This window comes from Bidens hawaiensis, unplaced genomic scaffold (genome assembly GCF_021521415.1).
Source record: "Bidens hawaiensis isolate Kalapana, Puna unplaced genomic scaffold, B.hawaiensis_p1.1 tig00014333_1, whole genome shotgun sequence".
Taxonomy (NCBI): domain Eukaryota; kingdom Viridiplantae; phylum Streptophyta; class Magnoliopsida; order Asterales; family Asteraceae; genus Bidens; species Bidens hawaiensis.
This window is the reverse complement of record NW_027492231.1, coordinates 351,955-376,934: the sequence shown is the minus strand read 5'-3', so window position 1 is coordinate 376,934 and position 24,980 is coordinate 351,955. Positions and strand designations below refer to the sequence as shown.

The following is a 24,980-nucleotide window of genomic DNA, read 5'->3' as shown; positions in this document are numbered from 1 at the left end:
AGGCACAAACAAATCCTAAAAGGCACGAGTGGATCCCAAAAAGCACAAACGTGGCCCCAAAAAACAGAATTAGTCATAATAAGACACAAACGGGGCCAAAAAGGCACAAAGAGGCGTAAAAAGGCACAAACGGAGCTCACAAGGCACAAACAAAGCCTAAAATGCACAAATGGGTCCCAAAAGGCCTAAACGGAAGTCAAAATGTACAAACGGAGCCCCGAAGACACAAATGGAGCCAAAAAGACACAAAATAGCCCAAAAAGTACAAACGGGGCCCAAAAGGCATAGATAGTATGTTGTGCAATTACAACGTCGTGTAGAAGTTGCTTTACGCAAACAAATTGTGCAATTATTATAATGCGTGCATACTATTAACGATGCATCTAAAATCACCTTTCATTTCATGTACCAATACACCCTCGTCTGTAAATATACATTCCGCCACCTAAATACTTTACAAATACTTGGTATAGAAACCGAGATTTAAATATACATATGTTGTACGCATGCTTGTTTGAAAAAAATATTATAATTAATAGTCAAGTAGCCATGATCGTACACATCAATAGGTATTACGTTTGACCTGAGTTATGCGTTGTACAAGTTGGTATACATATATGTTTTTTTTTTAGTTTGACCAACTAAATTTTCGTGAAATCTTAATCAAGTCAATGCTCTAAATATTACTCCATGAAAGTCAGCCATTGACCCAGGTGAAGTGAAGGACCAAAAGAGCACAAGCTTTTAAAGTCAATTTTTTTCAATTTGGTAAAGATATTATTTTTTTAAACTGAGTGTCATTGCTTAAAAATCAGCTTGGCTGTAAACAAGCTGGATCAGGCTCGGTTTGTAAACATTTGAGTTGATGCTTAAGTGCTTAACCATGGCTTACCTCGGATCAACTTGTTTAAGTTATGTTAAACTTTATTTTAATCTTAGTTTAAATATAATATATTTTGTTATTGTAGCTTGTTTTAATCTTGAAATGTTGTCCTACATTTATTATATCTTTTTAAGGATTATATGTAATTTTATGTTTATTTCCCTTTAAAATGCCTTTTTACAAGGCATATTGGTAGAGTCAATACTCCTAGTCAAAATTGTATTGAGTTATGGTTGTTAAGATAGTTCAAAATCTCAAGCATAGTCGCTTGAAAGCGACTTGGTGGGAAACGAGCTAGATTGGATTGATTTGTAATCGATCCGAGTTCAAGCATAAATCCGGTTCGGCTTGTCAACAACCTTACTGCTGACCCTAACAATCCACCAACTCAAATATATTTGATAATACAATCGGTCTATCAATTCTGTTATTTGAGTAATGTAATCTAAGAAATAACAAACTGGCCTATTAGCTCAGTTGGTTAGAGCGTCGTGCTAATAACGCGAAGGTCGCAGGTTAGAGTCCTGCATGGGCTAAGTTTAATTTTTTAGCAATATTACTTGAAAATTAAACGATTCATACTTTTTGTAACATAAGATTATGCAATAACATTTACTCAAATATAACTTAAATGAAGGAAGAGTATATATAAATAGGAACTAGTTTTTATCCCCCGTATTACGGGGGTTGTTTTATATTGTTTGTTTAAATATTTATTTATTTTTTGAATTTATATTTTTTTATTGTATGAAAATTAATAATATACTTATGGTTTGATGATAAATTGTTTCACAAATAAATGAGACGTTATAACCCGGTTTAAAAGCTATATGATTTTGATGAGATCCAAGACCCGTTAATTTTTTTTACTATAAAATTGGTTTTTTAATTATAAATAATATGTATGAAAGTTAATAATATACATATGGTTTGATGAGACCCAACACCCGTTTATTTTTTTACTATCAAACTGGTTTTTTAATTTAAATAATATATATATATATATATCTTTTTTAAAATAAATAAGATATTAATTTTTATTATATCCTATTTTATAGGATTTTTACATCAATAATTGGGTGAGAATAAATTTTAATTCAATGAGATGTTATAACCCGTTTAAGGAATATCTGGGTTTGGTAAGACCCATAACCATGAATTCGGGTCAAATGCATGAGAATCCTCCATTTAAAAATCAAGCAAATCTGATAACTCTAAAAAATGGGGAGTGACCACATCACGACACGTAGGATTTTTATGTTTTCGTTTATATATATTATTATAGATATTATACAACCAAATTTCAAACCAACAAAACTGAAAATCCTAACAATAACATAACAACTTAATTTCATCAACTACCAACCCAACCCAACCCAACCCAACCCAACCCAAACCAATTATTCACGGAGTTTGCGCATTCGATCCTTTAGACCGATTATCCTCCGAAGAATACCTATGTTCGGAAGAATCCGACGAGCGCAAGTCACCAATCATTTTAACAACATCATCCATAGACGGTCTCATATCAGGAACCCGAGCCACACACGCCAGCCCAATCTGAAGCATCTGCACCATCTCTTCTTCAACATGCAGGTGCTTCGTAGCTAGGAGCCGAAGATGCACATGGGGTTAATGGGATCCCACATAAGAATGCATTCCCTGAAAATGAAGAAACTGGAAAGTTTTGAAGGGAAGACGGTATTGACCCGTTAAGCGAATTATGACTAACGTTTAAAAGCCGAAGCCTAGTAATGTTTAGCTCAGGAACATGTCCTGTAAACGAGTTGAACTGGAGGTTTAACGAAGTCAAACGGGTCAAATTGGTCAGCGTTCGAGGGATGTTTCCGGAAAACGAGTTAAACGAGAGGTCTAATATGCTTAACTGAGGTGAAAGAGGGGTAGAAATGTCACCCGAAAAGTTATTGTTTTGAAGGTAAAGAAACTGGAGAGAAGGAATGGAGAGTATATCATTCGGAAGCGACCAGTTAAGGAAATTGGATCTTAGACTTAATATTCTAAGAGCATCTAGTTTTCCTATGCTGTTTTGAGGAATCGGGCCGAATAGCCCGTGACCAGGGAGATGAATGGCGATAACGCGTGTTCCTTCATTGTTGCATGTGATTCCAACCCATGAAGTGCATATGGGAATTGTGGAATTCCAGTTAAGTTTTCTTACGTGTGGGACCGACGAAGCGAATTGTTGAAGAGCCCGCGCATCAGAGCGGATGTCACCAATTGCCACATAAAGATTTTGCAGTTGGAAGATAATAGTACCAATTGCTAAAATATGTAATATAATTGAGTTCTTCATTGTGCATATATGTAACTACATAAAGATGAACTTAGCTCTAAGCTCTACTACATCTTGGCTGAAAAACAAAACAAAAAATTCTTTTTAACATATTATATTAAGCAAATGAAATTTATATGCAATCATTAATTTAAAACAAATAGACAAAAGACTGCAATGAAATGGTTGTTACCTTCAAGAACTGAAAAATAGAAGCTTCAAACTTTGGTAGAAGATAGCTCCTACTGTGAACAAGTACTTGCTTTTTTTTTCAAATGGGAAAAAAGTAGAGAACAATTATTTAAGCTTTAGCTTTACATTAAAAAGTGCAAACTTTAATTTTCCAAGAATAAACAAACTTAAAGAAATAAAGAATCATTTTCAATGAAAAAGATAAAGGTAGTTTAAGTTTAGATCTTTCTCATCCATTCAACTAATAATTAAGTCTGATAGATTAACAAGCAAGAAATGAACAGAGAGAACAGAACATACTGAAAATTAAGACGTAATAATAATAATAAAAATAAACTTTATAAAGTAAATCAAACAAGAAAAGAGAATAATAAACAGAGAGAATCTGAAAGCCTTAAGAAAAGAAGAATCACTGAGGAAAGAAAAAGCAAAAGGTCACTAAATTCTTAGTCATAAAGAAAACAATATTATTATATTATTTTCAAGAATCCAATGCATACTCTTTGTTACAATAAAGGGTAAGCTTACTTAACAATATTAACACTACTGTCTATACAATATTTGTATGATGAATTGACTTCACAGCTAAAATCATGCTATATCAACACACCGGGACAAAAAGTGGACACACCAGGCGTGCATGTTTCATTGGGACCAAATATGGAAACAAAGCTGCTGACAGACAAATAACTGTCATCATTTGGTCATGTCCTATGTTTTGTAAATTAATCAAGTAGTTGTGAAATATATATCATAACATCATATTAAGTATTAATAGCATCAACTCAGCCTACTCATTATACAAAGTGCTAGTGATCAGGCTACCATGAGATCTCCTAAAAGCTTGCCAGTCTGGCCTCATCATGGTTCTCTTATTTTGTGCCATTTTTAGCTCCAGTTTGATCCAACCAAATGATGTTGTGTTGCTATGAGTCATGTGATCTTATATCTGATAGCAAGCATATAGAGATTACTAATATAGTTAAACTTATAACACCAAGTACAGTGTGAAGAGAACAATGTAAAGTTACAAGAAGTTAAATTATGCACGCAGTACAACTGGTAACGAGAATACATTATGTAGGGGTGTGAGCGAGCCAAGCCACTCGTGAGGTACTGGAGATCGACTCATTAAAAGCTTGAATCAAGCCGAGCTTAAATGAGCTCGAGCCTAAAAATAAACATGTTAAATTAACGAGCACGAGCTTCATTGTCGAGATCGATCCGGCTCGTGAGCCTAAACGAGCTTAACATTTATATTATTTTTTATTTAATATATTAGATATTTAAAAATAATAAATTATTTATCATTATATATAAAACTATGAGAAAAAATAATAATATTATATATAAAATATATACAAAAAGAAATATTAATATAAAAAAATAATAAACGATAGAGCCTCAGCCAAGATCGAAAAACTACTAATGAGCCTAGCATGTGATCTGCTCGGCTTGGTTTGTTTACACCATGCAGTTGCCTTCCAATAAAGTTAGGGATCTGCATTCCGAACAAATTGACCTTGATAAGCCTCCATAGTTATATTATGCACACATTCACTGGTAGATTGGAAACAAATCAGTATCAAATTATAAATATTATTACTCTAGTTGTTTTTTTTCCAGTAATTACGAAAATGTCACCGCCTACACGTGCTATTAGTTCTAATTTTGTTGGACTTAACTACGAAACAAATCTTTGTTTCTTCTGATCTCGAAAACAACGAACATTGACAATATCAATGGCACTTCTATATATGCATACAACAATTAATTAACATACTCTTAATCATCTCTACATGTAATGACAATATCAATTGCAACTTTCAGTACCTCATTCGTCGGATCAATCAGAGACGTAAACAACGTCAAATCTACATTATGCAGCAATCTATCGAATACTTCTACTACATTTGCTACTCTTTACTTTCCTGGTCATAAAACAACAAGGCGGTCGAAAGCCGTGTCTGCAAAGTTTAAGGGGAGAGAAGAAGCTGGCGGAGATGATAGAGAGCAAAGTGACGGAAGCGAAGGAGGTGTGTGCGGGAGATGAAGGCTCGGATGAGTGTAAGGTGGCGTGGGACGAGGTGGAGGAAATTAGTCAGGCGAAAGCGCATTTACGAGTGAAGTTAGAGCATGAAGAGGATCCATTAGAAGCGTTTTTCTCCGGGAACCCGGAGACGGAAGAGTGTATGGTTTGTGATGATGATTGATTGATGATCGGAGAAGTGCAACGTTGGTAAACCGGCGGGAAGGTTTATGTGTTTGACTTTTGGTTGACTTTTTCTCTTTGGTTTTTGAATATGTATCCTTTGTTAAATAAATAAATGTATAATTAAAACTTTGTTTGCAAATTTCAGAAAATAATAGTAAAAAGAAATTATAAATTTTTTTTATTTTCAATGATATGGGTAGCAATGACAAATTTACGCGTCATTAAAAGACTTCTTGTAAACCATAAGCGACCTACATTGATTTGGTATTTTAGGCTATAGGGCTATAGGCCATGTATGTATATGCTCGTTGAGAAGCACTCAAGGATCAAGGGTATGACATGCTCGTATAGCCTGTGCGTTTGATTAATGTTTGTGCATGTAGTGAAATCCGTTTTTCAAGAATGCGCATATTTGTACAACCATAAGTAGTCATATTTGAACGAAAAGTTACATTTTTGTTCAACTCATTATCTAAAATATATTATATCTTTAAATGAATAAAGATAATGTTACTTAAATCGAAAACCAATAAGCTACCCTTGTCAGCTACAAGGAAAATACAAAAAAAATGTTCGTGTGAATTTGGACTCGATCATTGACCGAAGATTGGGGAAGAGCAAACCTGCGGTAATCTATTTTACATGCAAGTTGTAACATGATTCAACCTAAACCCGATTTGGCTCGTTAACACGCTAGATACACTCATGGAGCTAGCTTTCTTTTCTTTTATTTTTTGTTTTTTACTCATTTTAGCATTATATACATAACATTCTTGATATTTATACCAGTTAAGTGACATAATATAGAACTTCTTGTTCTAAAAAAATTACAATTTTCGTTTAATACATTGTTGAAAAGTCATGTTAGCACTTGATTCTTGCCTGATATTTGTTCATTTTCATACAAACTAACAAAGAGCTCTACCATACTGCATATTTTGTTTAATACATTGTTGAAAAGCCATGTTAGCATTTGATTCTTTTCCAGAAATTGTTCAATTTCATACAAACTAACAAATGTTGTCAACCAAATCTGTAATGCAGCCAACTTCATACTTATTTTTACCTGTTTCTCAAGAGTCGGGCTAACCGACTCAAAAGCCGATATTCCAATATACCCTAACAAGCAACAACATTTGTGACTCTATTCAATCCGGCCTTTGTTCCAATTACAATGGTACGAAGTATGAACAGCTGGTTGTAAAGAAAACATCAAAAAACAACAAATCGGGTTGGAAAAAAGGGATCACTATGAGCCCTCTCTTTCAATCTTTTCAAGTTCTTCACGGTGTTTTCTCTCGGCGTCCTCGAGTTCTCTTTCTGCATCTTCTCTGTCCTCTTTGATGTCACGTGCTTCAAATTCTTTAGCTGCTGCCATTGCTTTAACCACGGGATCTCTTAGTTCTGATATCAACCCACCACCGACTTTGTATTCTTCTTCATCTCCGATCAGGAATATCCGCTGATCGGGCCCACTTGCCATTGGAATGTCAACTGATAGCAACTTCATATCATACTGCCAAAAGCAGTAGAAACTAGTTACAACATGAACAATTAATAATTACTTCTTGTAAATAATATAAATTAATAATAATATATGTTCAAAATGTATTACAGAGAATGGGAAGAAGAAAAGAAGAAATCACCAAAACTGCCTTTCTTACCATGAAAATTACCCTCTAGCCTTCAACTTCTCTTTTCAACAAAATGACCATTGAATGAATTTTCAAATACAGTACATTAAAAGAAAAATCAATTAATATAATATTTACTTGTACTTATTTGCTTTTAACATTATTAAGAAACAATAAACCAAGTAATTCTCACTACATATACTCATGTAATAAAACAATTTATAAAATCTAATTAATCTTCATTATTTTTCATGCAACTTAATGACGTACTTAAAAGAGTGATATGTAACTAGCTTGTTCTTTATTACGTCAATTTAGCTTCGTTAATAAATTTTGAATTGTACTTCAATTCACGAATATTAACTAAATCTTCTTATACTTATGCAATATAAAAAAATGTTACCATTTTAAAGCTAGTATCTAAAAAAAATTTAATAGAATATAGAAACTCGTATATTATCGTATCATATTTAGTTTAACTAGTGAGATTATGAAGCTAACTACCTGAAAGAGAATGTGAAGTCAGAGAATTAAATAAAATAAAATATAATAAGATACGAGCTTTAAATCCATCAGTTTTTTCAATATTGGTTTTAAAAACATATGTTTTTCAAAATTTCATAAGTATATGAAGAATAGGTTATATATCCATGAATCAAAATCCAATTCAAAGTTCATCATATAGCCTAAACTGACACTATAAAAAGAAATTAAATAGTTAGTTGCATATCACTCTTTTAAGTATGCTAGCATACTAACAATATACACATCATTAACAATAATAATATAAATGTCACTAACTTTTAAGAAAACTAATGAAGGTATTTTATATTCTAATCTAAACTATTTTATTATATGAGTATACAGAGTAACAACTAATTCAAAGGCACATGTAACACAACTAGAAAGATTTAGGAAAAGTAATCAAAGGCATTAAAATGTTTAAAACCACAACTAAGCACTAACCTGGCCTTTTTTGTTCTTGACTTCAACACTGACTAAACCTTTCATTTCTGCACCTCGTATCGGAAAAATAAGAAAACACCTTTTGCTTCTGAGACCTGCTTTAAAGTTTTTCAATGTTATACCACCACCTGACATAACATATGCTCTTAGATCCGATCCAGTTAGTGGAGCACCCATGATTTCAAGAATGTCTGCTGATGTGTTAAGTTTTCTCATTGCCATTCGGTAAACCTTGTCAGGGTTTATTGTGAATCTTGAACGAAGATATAATCCCTTAAGAAACGCAAAAAATAAGGTCAAACAACTCTTCATTACATAGCGTATTGGAAGGATATTTTAATAAACTTTAACGAGTCATAATAGGAGCCTATAACAATTATGCACCGAAGCAAGCCACCTTATAAAGTAACTATGGTTGGCAATTTTGACCAGAACGGATAAATATGGATTAATTTGTGGGTAAAGACGAGCAGACGTAGAAATAAAAAAAAGGAGTGGGCTGAATTAAATAAAAAAGAATGGGTGGTTTTTATCTACGTGACTACGTCAAAAAAGCCATCGGCTTCCATCCATCTCGTCTCCCTCCAACACAGTCGCTCAACACCCCTTCAACTCTATAATTAACCGTGTTTTCTTTTTGGTTGTTTCTAGATCAATGTGGTTTTAGGGTTCTTATTGTTCATTTAAATCCACAATAAAATAAAATTAAACAACGATGGAGAATTAAACAACTTCATGTTCTCCATGGCTGGTAGTAATGGAATCAACACAAATGAACCCAAAGAATTTTTTTGTTTACGGATTTGAGTTTTATGCCCCCTTTTCTTCGTCACATTCGTCCCAAAAAAGATTAAATTCTTGTGTTGATTCTTTAAGTTTTCTAAAGGAATCATAAGGTCTCAATGACGAAAACAGCTTTGTCGTTGTTCAAAATCATACAAAGAACCTAGTAATTTTGTTTAAATTTTTGTAGTTTTTTTTTCTGTTGCTTTTCTAAAATTGATTTCTAAGGTTTTCTAGTTTCTACTGATTTTCTTTGCTTCATTTAAATCATAAAAACTATCCCTTTTTTTTTGTAAAATTTTGTTTTTATATTTGAGTGAGATTTCTTTCAATTATTGTGTTTGCATTGTAATGATTTTGTGGATGCCAAACATTCCTTGAATCTAACTATCTGAATCTTAAAATTTCATTATCTAATACTATATAGTCAAAGTTTAAAATTCATTGATTTAAAGAACAGTATCCAGTTGAATATAAACATAGGTTGTATTATCTTGACATTATTATGACAACTATACACATTCGCCTTTCTCTAAGCTTATTATACTATGGTCTAAATCATGGACCGTTTTAACACGAACCTATATTGATGAGAACTCGTTCTGACCAAAATTAAACTGAACCCTTTTGTTTTGGCCTATTCTGACCAGAATCCACCCTGAACCAAACCCATTTTGACCCGCCAGGTGCCACCACCCAAAGCTAAAAGTAACTGAGCAAGAATACCAAAACTAATGATGACCTTTCTCAAAAGCGTTTTAAGTTTAAGATTGAGTGTCACTGCGACAATGTGGAGAGAGGTTCGGTTGCAATTTTCTTTGAACATTAAAAATTTATTAAACTTCTAATCAATGAGGGAATACATGACTCCTTCGTATAGATAATATGCTAAGTACTTACCATTAAATTCACACGCGTATGATAGATACATGAAATTTAAGCTTAAGATTGAGTGCAATTTTTTTTACACCATTCTCAAAGTCCGATCCTCACGCTATATATGTCTAACGGACTGACCTATAACGGGCTGAGTGCTAGACAAATAAACTCAAATAGTGTTTAATGCCTAATTGCAGTATTGCACAAATAATATCATCAATCAACAATGAAACCGAAACTCACAGCAAACGCGACGATAGCGGTTGAAAGCGCAAGATACCCATATTTCGCCATCCCCTCAGACAACCCAACAAAAGTATTAGCAATCCCAAACATAATCCTCCAAAGCAAAATACACACAAACACCCCACCAGCACCCACCAACACCAAACTATTCCTCCTCCAAAACGCATCAACCTGCAACCCGACCGCCTGCTTATACCGCCCGAACGCATTCGTCACAGCCTTCGTAGGCTCCTTCATCCTACCCTTCAACAACCCCACATCCAATTTCCCCAATTTCGAACCCTCAGTCGAAATGCACCTAAACCCTAGAAAAACCCTAGATAGATTCGTTTCAGTTAGTGGGTGTTGATGAATCTTGGAATTGATTGAGGGGAATTTGTGGGTTTCGTGTGGTGATGGAATCCGTGGGGTTAATTTAGGGTTTGATGAGCGAATTTGACGAATTTGATGGTGAAGGTATCGAATAAAGACTTTGGAAGATGAAGGTTTTGACATGGTTTAGATTCAGGAATGCACAAACTCGAAGAAGAGATCAAAGGAATCAGATCAAAATGGGTTGATCGATTGCTTGATTGACCTTACTTGATTAGTCCACGGAGAAGTTGATTATATTATATAGACATACAAATACACTGGCTAGTGACTGTGTACTGTGTAGTGTGATATGAGTTTGTTGGGTCCTGTTATTTTTGGGCTATAGAATTTTGTCTTTGCCATACTAGAGGCCCAATTATGATTACAGAGGGTGTAAACGAGCTGACCCTGAGCTTCCTTAGCTTCAGCTCGGCTTGTTTTGAGCTTTTTTTTTTCTAAAGCCCTAAATCGGCTCGTAAGCTGTTTCTTTAAGTTTGGGCTTAGCTCATTAGTTATATATGATTTGATTTCTTTTGAGAACCACTTTGAGTTTTAAGAACTCGAATAAACTTAACGTAACAAATTTTTTTTTGAATTTTTTTACACATGTGTAATACGTAAGTGTAAGTGATGTACAAAAAATTACGGTATTTTTTACACACCGAATCAACTTTTTACACATGTGTAACTAACGTTTAAACTTGTGTAGTTATCAAAAATACTTACTCTCTCTTCTGCTTCATTTTTTAATTAAATTTAATCTCAGCCACATATTTCATATCATTTAATTAAATGTGTGGTTCAAAATTGAGTTCTTAAAGTTTTTAAAACTCACCATGGTTCTCAAAATACCCCTCCCCAGTTATATATTAATTAATTTATATATGTTTTTAGTATTCTCTATGTACTTTGAGAAAAACCTTAAACGAGCTTAAACTCGGATACAACTCGTGTGGTACATTAAAACTCCAAAGAAACCACACTCAAACTTCTATTAAACAGTATAGTTCGAGTTTAGCAAACAATAACTTTAAAGTAAGCATCAATAGTGGTCTTTTTTAAGTCGTATGTGATTAATGTGAAGAAGATGACAAGTGACGCGGAGAAGAGAAAACTGGTTAATTGGGACTTCCACTCTCTTATGGATTATGTGAGATTTGGAGAGAGAGAGAGAGAGAGAGAGGAGCATTTTTAGGTGTTTATGAAATATGTTTGGGTGTTGCTTACGTGGATCCATTCGTCCTCACATCCATATCAAATGCTTCTAGATTAAGTGACAAAACCAAAACCTTTTAGTTAGAGGATCGTCATTAAGGTTTTCTTCTCTTTCTACTAAAACGAAGAGGTTAAACTCATGTTTTTTTTTTAACGAACTTTTGTGTCAGACAAACTTTGATGACTGCAGGGTCAATAGACCCTCTTTGATCCTCCCCTGGTTTCGCACTTTCGCCCATGTCTAGATGTACGATGAGCATGCTATATAACTACATATTAAAAGCTTAATTTCCTTAAGTAAAAAACCAAAAAAAAGTCGACAATAATGACATTATTTTCTAGCCTACATTTTTTTTGTCAGTTTCCTTCTAATGTAGTGTGTTTAGAATACTCAGCTATCAAAATATATAAGTTTAACCAATTTAATATGTATATGAGACTTACCGTTTGTTTTTTTAGAGATTTAAGTCTGAATCTGAATACCACATCTGAATGTTAAGAGGTGGTTCAAATGTCTGAAATCTGAATCATTAAGAGGTGGAGGCTAGAGACGAACCTCTAGTCGTCGGAGATGGAGCATAGTCTCCGGGTTAGAAGTTAATGGAGGCCGGAGACAAACGTATGTTTTTTTGGGTTAAGATGTTTTCAGACCCACTAAAAGCTCTTACTGGTTCAGATGCTATTAAGACGCTGAACCTCTTAATGCCAGAAAAAAACAAACAGCCCCACGTCTGATTACGTCTGACCGAATCAGACGTTTTCCTCTATTCAGAGAAAAGAGGCAAAAACAAACAGGGCCTTAAAAGTTAAAAGTTCGGAGGGCCCATAATGAATTGCCGAGGAAGCCCACACTATAAGGTTACCGGACGTGGGCCCAAAATCTAGGCCGATTATTTTGATCAATTTTTTTTCTTTGATTATTTTGATCAATTTACTTGTAACAATCGATCACACCATGAAGATTAAGGGGGTTCAATCCCTTGCTTGGAGAGCAACTAATCTTACCTAAGGTTAATGATTCACATTCGTTGCTTGGAAGACAACTTCTCTTATGTGGGATTAAACAAGACAATCCACTTAAAATGAGCCGATGGCCTCTTAGTCTAATGGCATAATGTTTAATGCTTATTCTTACAAAATTGACACGGGTTTGAATCATAATATAGGTGAATTTTAAGAATAAATTTTAAGGGAGGTGTTTTTGTCAAAAGCTCAAACCAAGTTGAGTTCATCAAACTCGTCTAAAAATAAGTTTGTTTAGCAAACAAACTTGCACCTGAGCTTTATGTAAAAATTCTAGGCTGACATACCTAAACAAATATGTTACTTGTATAAATACAATATTTTATCTAATATAACTATTTTGCATGAGAAAAATAACTATGTGTGTATTTATGATAAAAATAACATATTATATTATTTGTAAAATAATTAAATTTTAAATAAATAAAGAAACATGTCTATTTGCACCTCCACATGTTTTCTTGTATGAACTTCAATTTAATTATTTTAAAGTCTAGTTAATATCGTTTTTTGTTGAGCGTTATAAAACGTTGTTTTTAGAAAAACCGGTTTATAGTTTCTTCTTTCTTTCTTGTGACTTCTTTCACTCTAGCATATTGTAGCGAATGTTCGTAATCAAAAGTGAAATTTTAACTTATCAAGGGAACCATCTATTTGATGAATCTTGGCGCTTAAGGAATTGTAGATGTTATATTTTCTTTATCTATACTTTGTTTGATATGAATTTGAACAAGTTATGTATGGCTTTAAATGTTGTCTAGGTTTTTTTAGTGTTGAAGAGGTAGGTCTCCGCAAAGCCCAGTTGGACCCGCAAGACACACCTTGAAGAGGTATGTCTGCGCAAAGACTAACTGGTCCCGCAGGACCAACCATGCTCAGAGAGATGAAGACCTTACACGCAGTAAGCCAGCTGTTCCCGCAGGAAAGCCTCCCTTGGTACAGTACCCTGCCTGTTCCCGCAGCTATGGGTACAAGCCAAGAAGGAAGGCTACCCGCACTAACGGTAAGGCTACACGCATAAGGCACTAACTCATACTTCAGCAATGTCACCTGAAGAATGAATGAGCAAGGCGGGAATATTCCCGCCCAAAAGAGCCAGTCCGTACGCTTCTGGAAGATCTTTTGTACTATACCTGCCAATGTATGGACAAAATAGACAAGATCTGACCAAAGCAGCCCATGAACCAATCACAGGGTGACAGCTCACCGACAATAGTACGAGGAGGAGCACTCTCTAGTACAAAATGTCACTATCAGCCGCTGCCTACCCACCAACTCCCATCGTGGCACGTACATAGCCCGTAGTTGGTGGAAAAGGAATAGTACACAGCCGGCCATGTCACTATCAGCCGCTGCCTACCCACCAACTCCCATCGTGACACGTACATAGCCCGTAGTTGGTGGAAAAGGAATATTATACAGCTTGCCGTACCTGCTTGGAAACCTACCTTCGGCTATAAATACTCCAACACCTTGGAACGGTATGATCATCTTATCTCCTCTCTAGCTATTTCTCTCAATATACACTTATATTCAGAGCAATATAGTCTGATTCTCACGCCGGAGGGTGGTCACAAGGAGGAACCCCCCCCTTCTCAGTGACGAGCTCACGGTGTCTGTTTTGCAGGTCGAGAAGAATAACCATCTTTGCCGAACCTAACCCTCATGGGAAACACCTACTTAACCCTAAGATTATCCATAATCTGCCCGGGTCACTTAGTGTTTCTTCAAGTGCCATATTAAATAAGTTGTGTTGCTTGCAACGATAAACAACGTATTAATAAATGCTGACAGTTATGAGAATTCATTTCACACATGTTAATATAATACGGAGTATGTTAGGTTGTACAAATATGAAGTAACTTACTCATGTGGCACTCCTAACTTCCTAATAAGTTCGGGTGTCTTTTCTTCCTAATTTCTTTCTTCCATTATATGCAGTTGTATAATTCAATTCTGGAAACATTAAGCCAGACAAGTATATCTAAATGAAAGTTATATGTCAATTCCGGTTGCTATTATAAGTGTTTTTTTAACGACGAATTGTTATCATTTGGAAGACTTGAATCCAAGACTTCCACACTCTTAATTGTTTTGAAGGCTTTGCCTTTAGCAATAAGTCAACAACCCCATCGATGGTTGCTATTATAAGTAGCACTTATTTTCCTTTCTAGTCAAGAGGTTTATATTTATATATTATTTAATAATACAAAATTACCATCTTTTTTCGTACAATCTAACTATGTTGCAGTATATAATATATATAAACTACCGTTATGAAATGTTTTTCACATTTTGGTTCTCATTATCCTCGCACGTTGTTAAGTGTAGGCATGCAACCGAACCGAATTTGGCTTGATATCATTTAAGCCTTAGATTGATTATAAGTTATCTCACAATTCTTAGTATCTACCTAAGTTATGTATATAATGTTTCAAATTTTTGTAATTAATAAATGAAGATGTACCATGCTAACTATTTTATTAAAACAATTCAATCTTGGGATTAACATTAACTTATATATGATAGGGTTCATATATAAACACCTTATATTTTGTAAAGCATGTTTTCTAAAAATATAAAATTTTATAACTTTGTTTTGTTTTAAAGTTAGTAAACCTTAAATATGCTTAGGAATCTTCATATGATTGAAAAGTGTCGACATAATGACAATCAAGTTGGCCATCTTTCTAATCAAGCAATGCCCCATCTTAATTATTAATTACAACAAGGTAAAATGCACATCAAAAACTGCATACGACGTTGCAACCACTTCATTTTGGCCTTTGTGTTCATGTAACCACTATTTTTATTTAATGAAATGAAGTACTATATGCTGGCCCTCAATAATTGTCTGTTTTGTGATAAAATGACATATTTATACTATTATCTTTGTAAAAAGTATGATTGATGATAACAAACTATAAGTTTTATACTAATCTAAATCTAAATATTACTAATTTGTGATAAAATTACTTATTTGTTCTTTCAACCTTTTATTGTTAGGTAATTATTTATCTTGAGTTTTTAAGCTAATAAAATGACGACTTTAGATACTCATAGAGCATGTTTGAGATTTAGTTTGAAAAATGTTTATTGACTTATTGGATTTTTCAAAAAGTCATTTTGAAAAATCAGGATTTGGGGTTTTTGGAAAACTTCTTTTTAACCATTTTAAAAAGATAAAGTAATAAAGTTTTTGTGATTGTCAAAAAGATTTAAAATTATTGGCTTTTTGAAAACACTAATAAGTTAATAAGCATTTTTCAAACTCAATCCCAAACATGCCCTAATTAAAAAATTTTCGATCAGAAAATCAACAAATTCTAGAACACCAATGCACTTAGTTTAATTAATGAATTATATAAGATATTGAATTTTTTCGGCAAGAAAAATGTTATACATTTTAATGAGATAATATAAATATAGAAAAAGAGGAACACTCATTTTATGATCGATAATATGCTGAGAACCATATAATCTCTTTGTATAATAAGATTTGAACGCAAAACACATAACATAACCATCATGTTTCTATTTTTCTCTTTCACATTACTTATGATCATCTTCTATTCATTCGTGACACACAATTTCATTACTCATATTTAATGATTATCCATGTAATTATGTATCCAATCAGGGCCGTCTTTGAGGCATGGCAGGGTAGTCGACGGTCATAGGCCCGACACCCCGCTAGGCCCGAAATTGTTTTTTTTTCAAAAAAAATTTATATGTATTTTTAACAAAAACATGTGTATAATCAATGTTTCAACACAATTACATAACCACTAGCTTGGTCTAATGGTAAAGGGGTATGACATCTAACCAAAATGTTGTGGGTTCTAGTCTTATTTGAGACAATTTTAAGCTTATTTTTATACAAAAGTTTTTTACACAACTTAAATCATAATCAAATAAGCCCATTTATAATTAAATTGTTTAAACCCAACAAAATGTTTCTTTTACTTAAGGCTCAAAAAAAGTTCGCCTTTGACCAAAATTTTTTTTCGTCTTTTCGAAACCGACACTGTATTCAATATCCGAAAAATTTAGTATATCTAAAACTCTGGATATTCTACTTTAAACACCCTTAACTAAATATCATATTTTTAAATCTACATATTTCAGATGAGACACCTTTCCGAGTATTTTGAGTTTTGGAGGAGGGGTGCTTATATTTAATAAAGGAGGTAAAACTTGCATATCAAAAAGATTGGTGGTCCTTACTCCTATGGAAACTGGGAAGGGTGTCCATATGTCGGTGGTGTATGAACTCCTCTCATTATATTGAATAGATAACTTGCACCCTGAATTTTATTCGAATTTAATTTCGGGACCATAACTTCTTACACATCTCTACGTGTAAGTTGTAACTCCATGTAGCCATGTTAGGTGAGAAAAATATATATGAAAAGAAATTACAAAATTTAGTATATTTATTACATAAGTTTTGCCTCAAAAATGTTTTATAATACAGAAAGTTGTCCCCCTTCTTATTTTTCTATTTATTCACAAACTTTATTATTACCTTTTTCTTATTTTGTTTTCTTACAATGTGAGTTGGGTTCGTATATTTCAAATATTGCATTATATGAACAATAATATACAATTATATACGGGAAATTAATATTCACTTCAATACATGTATTTATTGTAAACATGATTTTTCTTTCACTTTTTGTCTCCAATTTATTCTTTAAAACATACTCATCGCTCTTTTGAAAATCAAACCGATTGAACCTTTTTTATAATATTTTTTCTTTAATTTTTCTAACAGTTTTCGAGAACTCTATCAGAAAGATATATACCAGACTTTTGTACCATCTACAAAATGATAATAAAATACTATTTGTAAACATTTTTGATGATAGACCACAATGTATTTTATATCCATACAGTTAAAACTTATGGGATAAAAATACATTTCTTTTCATATATATTTTTTCTTACCTACATGGCTACATGGAGTTACAACTTACACGTAGAGATGTGTTAGAACTAATGGTCCCAAAACTAAATTCGAATAAAATTCAGGGTGCAATTTGTCCATTCAATATACCTGTAGACACTCAAGTTTACTAGTGTGTGAGAATCCAGGACTATGTGTAAGAACCAAGATACATTTGCATGGTGTAGAGTTTTTTTTATCAAAATTTTACCTTTTTATAAACTTTTTTTCGGACTGTGTACTTAGTGAGAGGTAAATATAGTTACTCATGTATAATTAGTTCATCTCAAGTTAATTCAAGTCCGCCTCTTTTTCTATCCCTTTTATAATGATAATTTATACTGCTTTAACTACCTATGTCGACCGCCTATCTTCACATGCACAAATCATCTTAATATTCTCTTTTATCTTATGTTATAAAATTATTATTACGTCACCTTATTCTTTTTTTAAACGACAGCTCGCAAACCAGAAGGATTGGAGCTCTTAGATGTCGCTGAGTGCTGCTATAAACAACTAAAAAGCTTTGCGTCGAACTCCAAAGTCTTTTCCTGGAAGTTTCAACCTCGTTGACCTCTAAAGCGAACCAATAAAAAAATGTATTTAGTAACCGACATGACTATAAAACGTATGCTTAAAACTAAAATATATTTAAAAAGTATATCTATACATATACACTTGAATTATAATCTCTCTCTCATTCAAATAAAAATATTTAATTTCCAAGAAAGAAATATGCAGCGATGATTACTTTACCCCTCCAATTTTAATGCAAAATCAGTCCTTTGCCAATATACTAATTTCATTGTCTTTCTTAATTCACGAATCCAATTGAATCCTTCATTTCGATTCCAACCAAAATCACAAACCCTAGCCTACAATTTGGGGATTTTGTTGATTGAACCTGTAATCGAAGCCAATTCAATCATCATATTATCTTATATCTATCACAAAACCCTATACATACATACATTCACCTCCAATGGAAACCACAGGTGTTAGCGTTGATCCTCCAACTCCTGATAATAATAATAATAATCCGTCGAATTCATCAATTCCTTCATCGCCGGTGAGAACGACGTCGTCTCCGCCGTTTCCGATAATCCGGTTTCTACAGGCACCGGTAACTACATTAATCGAATACTCAGGCGTTCTTCGACCTCGGTCGAACACCGATTATCCCGAAACCGAGAGTTTGATTTCTAATAATAATCGTAGCTCTAGTGGTTCCGGTACGGTTAGTAATCGTGGTAGTAATGGTAATGGTAATGGTGAGAATAGTAATGGCAATAGTGAGGTTTCGATTCGGATAGTGAGCGGTGGTGATCAAGTAGAGGAACCGAATCCGGTGGACCGTGAAGAAATCGGAGGAGAGAGGGAGGGGGAAGTGGCTGGTTCTGGTGTGAATAATAATAATAATAATGATAATGATAACAGTAATAATAATAATAATTCTAATAATGTGGATTCGGGGTATCAGCAACGGTATGATTTGCAGCAGGTTTCTAGGTGGATTGAACAAATTCTTCCGTTTTCGTTGCTGTTGTTGGTTGTTTTCGTTCGTCAACACTTACAAGGTACTTTCTGCTTGAATCTGTTTTGTTTAACGGATGATAGTTACAGGAACAGGAATCAGATTTTTATGTCATTTAGAATGAAATTTCATGTTGATGATTACTGCCTATTGTGTAAACAAGCTAAGCCGAGCTCGAGTGCGTCTAGGCTCGTGAGTGGTTGTTCAAGCTCGGGCTCGGCTCAGTTTGTTTATTATTTATTAATTATTTTACCAATATTTATATCTATTTTTTGTATATATGTTGATTATAGTTTTTGTGTATCACATAATATATATTATTTACTTATTTGTATCATAATTATTCATATATAAAAATATATGTATATATATATATTATATTAAAATTAACATTTTGCGAGTCGGATCGAGCTCGATAAGTGAAGCTCGGGCTCGTTTATTAAACAAGCTTATTATTAAGCTCAAGCTTGTACTCGGGTTCGTTTAAGCTCGGCTCTATTCAAGTTTCTAACGAGCCGATCTAGAGAAGCTCACGAGCCGCTCGGCTCTGCTCGTTTACATCCCTACTGAATAATTTACTTAATTTTGTGCTTATTAGATATGTTGTGGTTCTTGACTTCTTTATCTTTAGAACAGCATGAGTTCTTGCATTAACTGGTTTTTTGGCATGGTTGTTTGAAGGTCTCTTTGTTGCAATCTATATAACTGCTTTCATGTACAAGTCAAATGATATTCTACGGAAGCAAACAGCTTTAAAGGTATAAATATGGTGTTAAATACACATATGAATATAAACTCTTGTTTAGCATTTTATAGCTTAACGATTGAAGAACTTTTGTAGGGGGAGAGAAAGTTATATGTTCTTGTTGGGTACTGCATAATTTTCATGCTTCATGTGATTGGAGTTTACTGGTGGTTCCGAAAAGATGATATTTGCAACCCCTTGTTCATGATTCCACCAAAAGAAATCCCACCATTTTGGAATGCCGTATTCACCATCATTGTAAATGGTACATATATTCCTATATTTACCTCCTCTATAGCGATATTATTTCATTTTAAATGGTATTTCATGTTCTAATTTGTTGCTTGTAGATACGATGGCGCGACAAGCAGCAATGGCATTTAAGTTGGTATTGCTTATGTACTACAAAAATGGCAGGGGCCACAGTTTTCGTAGGCAGGTAATGTGATGCAACATGATAATGTATACCATGTCCGTATGTTATAATAAGTTTTAAAAATACCTGCCTATTGCATTTCAGGGTCAAATGTTGACTCTGGTTGAGTACACACTTCTGTTATACCGTGCGTTTTTACCCGCTCCAGTTTGGTACCGATTCTTTTTGAACAAAGAATATGGGAGCCTATTTTCATCTTTGACGACCGGGTTGTATTTGACCTTAAAGCTCACATCAGTTGTTGAAAAGGTATGACTTATGAGTTGCTTGTCTTCCTTTAGTGCTCAACTTTATTCATCTGAGAATTAATTTATAGTTTTTAATTTTTTTTTCACTTAATATTTCAGATTGGATCCTTCTATGCTGCGTTAAGGGCTCTATCGCGGAAAGAGGTCAATTATGGATCTCATGCAACAGCCGAACAGGTACAATAGAATTTTAGCTTTTGTAATTTTAGCTTTTGTAAACGAACATGAACGGAGCGTGCCTGTGTTTGTTTGTTTCATTCTAACCGAACAAGTCACCAAACATATTGACACCAACAATAAACGAACGGGGTTTTCTTATTAATGTTCATTCTTGAAGACTGAAGAGAATGAGTGCTCGTGTTCATTTGTTAACAGTATAAACAAACGGTTCACGGATGAGCACATAACTGAACATCGATGAAACACACAATTGAGGGAACAACATTTAAAAGTGAACATGTAGATAATTCTGTCAGGCCTAAAAATTTATCAAAACTAGACTAAATTGTAATGAGTAAAGCATAAAAACTGGCCTAAAAGTTTTAACTTAAACAAGCATTAACTAATGAACTTATATGAATGTATGCAAATGAGCTTTCACGAACATAGATGAACAAACGAGAAGTGTTCATGTTCGTTCGTTTAACTAAACGGACATAACTTTTTGTTCATGCTCGGTTGTGTATTAAATAAATGAACAATAACAAACTTCCTACCGAACGGTTCACGAACAATTTACTGAATTTTCAGTTCGTTTACAGGCCTAGAAATTAGGAAAAGAAAAAAAAAGGCTCTTTGTGTAACTTATCACTTAAAAAAAATGCATTTAACTCAACTTGGTAAGTGGAATGAAAAAAACATGTGACATTTTGGTAAGTATAGAACTACTTAAACCACATAAACACCTATACATATTGCTTTCACTGTGACACATAAAACTGTTATCTAAAGTACAAGTTCTAATTAAATTTGTTATGAACACAACATGTTTGTATATATAAGGACACATTCTTTTCTTAACATGTTTTATGTTGAGAACTGCGAGAACGCATAAAGTACCTGTACATTGTGTGTTAATGATTATTAAATGAGACAGTGAAGGCAATAATGCCCTGTACCTCTTGCTTTGAGAGTTATACGAAAGACGGTTACATAACCGTCTACCCACTATTTCGTAAAATCATTAATGCACAACGTACAAGTGCTTTATGTGTTCTCGCAGTTCTTAACATAAAACAGGTTCAGAAAAGAATGTGTCTTTATATATCTAATGCAAATTTTGCCAGCATGATGTCCTTGCTTTTTAAAGTTAAAAGCAAAGTATGATATTCATATTCATAAAATATTTGACTATTTGTAGTCAAATATGTTGGTTTAATTTATGTTTGTAATTTAATCTCTCTTTAAACTAGCAGGTGAGTGAGGCAGGAGACTTGTGTGCTATTTGCCAGGAAAAGATGCAGGCTCCAATTATATTGCGCTGTAAACATATTTTCTGTGAAGACTGTGTATCAGAATGGTCAGCAACTTCTATTTTTTTTATTGATATCCTTCTTAATCTTAATATATATTTTCATATTAATGCCTTATACGATTTACAGGTTTGAAAGAGAAAGAACTTGTCCATTATGCAGAGCGTTAGTGAGACCGGCCGATATACGAACATTCGGGGACGGGTCAACGACATTGTTCTTCCAGTTGTTCTAAAAGTTCCCGTATAGAAGTTTAACGCAAAATTGGCATTCTTTTCCCTCAAATTGTACAGTTGAGCTTATACATTGATATATAGACAATATACAAACAACAATATAACACATGTGAGAGGTTTCTTTTTCAATAATTATCTTACCAATACATGACGGATATTGAGCTTGATATGTTCCATTGTCATCCATACACGCAACTACTTGATTTTTTTTTCTTACAATCGATCTTTTGTATCAAATGAAATAATACATGTACATTAGTACATAATTTTTACAGTCGATCTTTTGTATTGAATGAAATAATACATATACATTAGTACATAAGGTCATTAATGCACTTACTTAGTAGACTCGCAACTTGAGTCTGTATACGAACACAAGATGATCTTCTCGATTCACAAGAGAAATTATGACTTGCTAAATAGCTTGAAATGATTTACACATAATAATGTTTTAATATAATTAATCACGTTCGCCATAATACTATCATGCCTGACAAATAGACACAATATACTAATGTTTTACATAAGAACTAATCAACTAAACATACTTTTCAACTCACAAAAATGATTTATAGGACAGATTTTTGAAGACAGAATTGGATTTGAGGTTGTTGTATATGCATTGATGATCGGAGAACCAAGTAAACGTCGTATTCTTCTCTGTATGTTTTTTAATAAGATTTGAGAATCAACGGAAGTCGCATATAGACTTCACTCACGGTCATGCATGGATTATATTAACCCCAATTCAATTAATTAGTAGCCCAATTAATCATATACTTAAGCCCAAGTGTCCATTATATAAACCCAATGCTATTATAGAGCAAAATAACATTTAGAATTAAATTGAGTCCGCACTCGCGTGTAACATAATTCGTTTACTCTCTAAAGTTATTTTCTTGACCAACAAGTTAATTCAATAACATTAAAATCACCAACAAATCTATATGTAGGATCGATATGCTTGAAGCCGATCATTTGAATAAGAAATCAAGTAAACACACTAAAATCAGTAGAAACCCCAAAATTTGATTTAACAATTAAGACTCCAAATCTTACAAATGCGTGTTCCCTCCAAAACTAATCTTTTTCTGTTTATAGCTAATGACAACTTTGGCCTAATGACGAAATAAAACCATCGAGTTTAACTAACAAAAATGACTAAAACTAATGAAAAATCAATTAATATGTTTAGTCAAAACTAAATATATTCATATAATCGGATGATCACTTTTCAATCTTCATAACTGGATTATTTGTCCGAACGTACATCTTGTTGTCACTCCCCGACGAAAAATGGCGAATCATACATCGAGACGTAAAGATTGTCCTTAACACATGACACAATTGAAATGACAATATTTGTTAATATCATTTTCATACGTCACACATTACACATTGTTCAAACATGACAAAATAAACGAAAGCAAATTAACAACTTAAAGTCCACCAAATTATCTTCAATCTTGAAATATCATCAATTTTTTGTACATGTAGCATTTATAAAAATAAAAAGGTTAACCGCAGGTAGTTGATGAGTGTGTGTGTATATATATATGGGAAAGCTAAAATACAAAAGGGATACAAAAATAAGAAGCGTGAGAAGGATTTGTGACCACACATAAAACTCTTTAAACAAAAAAAATTCAAAAAAAAAAACATAACTCAAAATATAAATAAAAAAAGAAAAAAAATTGACCCAATTACAAATTTTGTCCTTTAAAAAAAGCCAAATTACGGTTCGTGTCCTTTCCTTGCAGGCGGTGTCCTTTAAACTTTTTTTTCCTACAAGTTTTGTCCTTTACGCTAACTGGGTTAGAAAAAGTCAGTTAAGTATGACATGTGCCAGACATGTGATGGGCATAATTGTAATTTTAACAGGGGAATATATTATATATATTTTCTTTTCTTTCTCTCTTCTTTCTCTCTAAGCCATAAATTCCGGCCACCATAACAGCCACCACCGTCGGCCGTACAAAACAGTAAATAATAATAATAATATGTTGCATACCTATCTCCGGCCATCTCATCTTCCTCCTCCCTCCTCCTCATTGCCGCCGGAACCCTAGCCTTCGGCTCTCTCCTCTTCCTCTCCCGCCGCCTCCTCCCACCACCAACCTCCAACAGCCGCCTCCACCGCCAGTACCACACCAACCTCCCTCAACGCCGCTTCAACGTCCGCCGCCTCGATCTCAGCTTCCGAGTCGGCGCCGTTTTCCGGCAGCCGGAGAGCCCACCGGAAAAACGCTCCGCCTGTACCTCCCATTCCATCATCACCACCGCCATACAACCGCCGTAGATCTATTACCGGCGGCTAACTGTTCTTCACAAGGTACGATTCAATTTCTACATCGATCGATTTATGCATCGTTTTAGGTTACCATTCGATTTAATCTTTGTGGGTCAATTTCATCTGGGTGTTATTGATTTTTGTTTGTTAAAGCTTGGATCTTTACGGGTGTTCTTGATTTTTGTTAAAGCTTGGATCTTTATTGTTTCTGGGTCGTTTGTTCTGGGTCGTTTGCAATCTGTGTGTTTTTGATTTTTGTTAAATGTTGGATTTTGAGTGTTTCTTGTTGTTTATGAACCATTGATTTATGTTTGGGATCTGTGAAAATGTATAAGTGATGTCATTGTTGATTGGATTAGGTTTTGATTGAATTTGGATCTGAATCGGT

The 24,980-nt window shown here is 33.8% G+C and overlaps 2 protein-coding genes and 1 non-coding gene across 3 annotated transcripts; 2 read left to right on the top strand and 1 right to left on the bottom strand.

The window, feature by feature from the left end:
• Positions 1-1,345: 1,345 nt before the first annotated feature.
• TRNAI-AAU (transfer RNA isoleucine (anticodon AAU)) lies at positions 1,346-1,419 on the top strand. Its single transcript has one exon. It is a non-coding gene; the product is annotated as a tRNA-Ile (tRNA).
• A 5,122-nt stretch (positions 1,420-6,541) lies between these two features.
• LOC143546312 (uncharacterized) lies at positions 6,542-10,703 on the bottom strand. The gene is made up of 3 exons (XM_077038008.1): positions 10,089-10,703; positions 8,184-8,456; positions 6,542-7,099 (listed from the first exon to the last, which is right to left on the bottom strand). Exons 1-3 carry the CDS (start codon positions 10,584-10,586, stop codon positions 6,833-6,835), a joined length of 1,038 nt encoding a protein of 345 aa, XP_076894123.1. The 5' UTR covers positions 10,587-10,703; the 3' UTR covers positions 6,542-6,832.
• A 7,616-nt stretch (positions 10,704-18,319) lies between these two features.
• LOC143546295 (uncharacterized) lies at positions 18,320-22,430 on the top strand. The gene is made up of 8 exons (XM_077037992.1): positions 18,320-19,208; positions 19,847-19,923; positions 20,007-20,175; positions 20,261-20,349; positions 20,431-20,595; positions 20,694-20,771; positions 22,010-22,113; positions 22,196-22,430. Exons 1-8 carry the CDS (start codon positions 18,614-18,616, stop codon positions 22,299-22,301), a joined length of 1,383 nt encoding a protein of 460 aa, XP_076894107.1. The 5' UTR covers positions 18,320-18,613; the 3' UTR covers positions 22,302-22,430.
• The last annotated feature ends 2,550 nt before the right edge of the window (positions 22,431-24,980 follow it).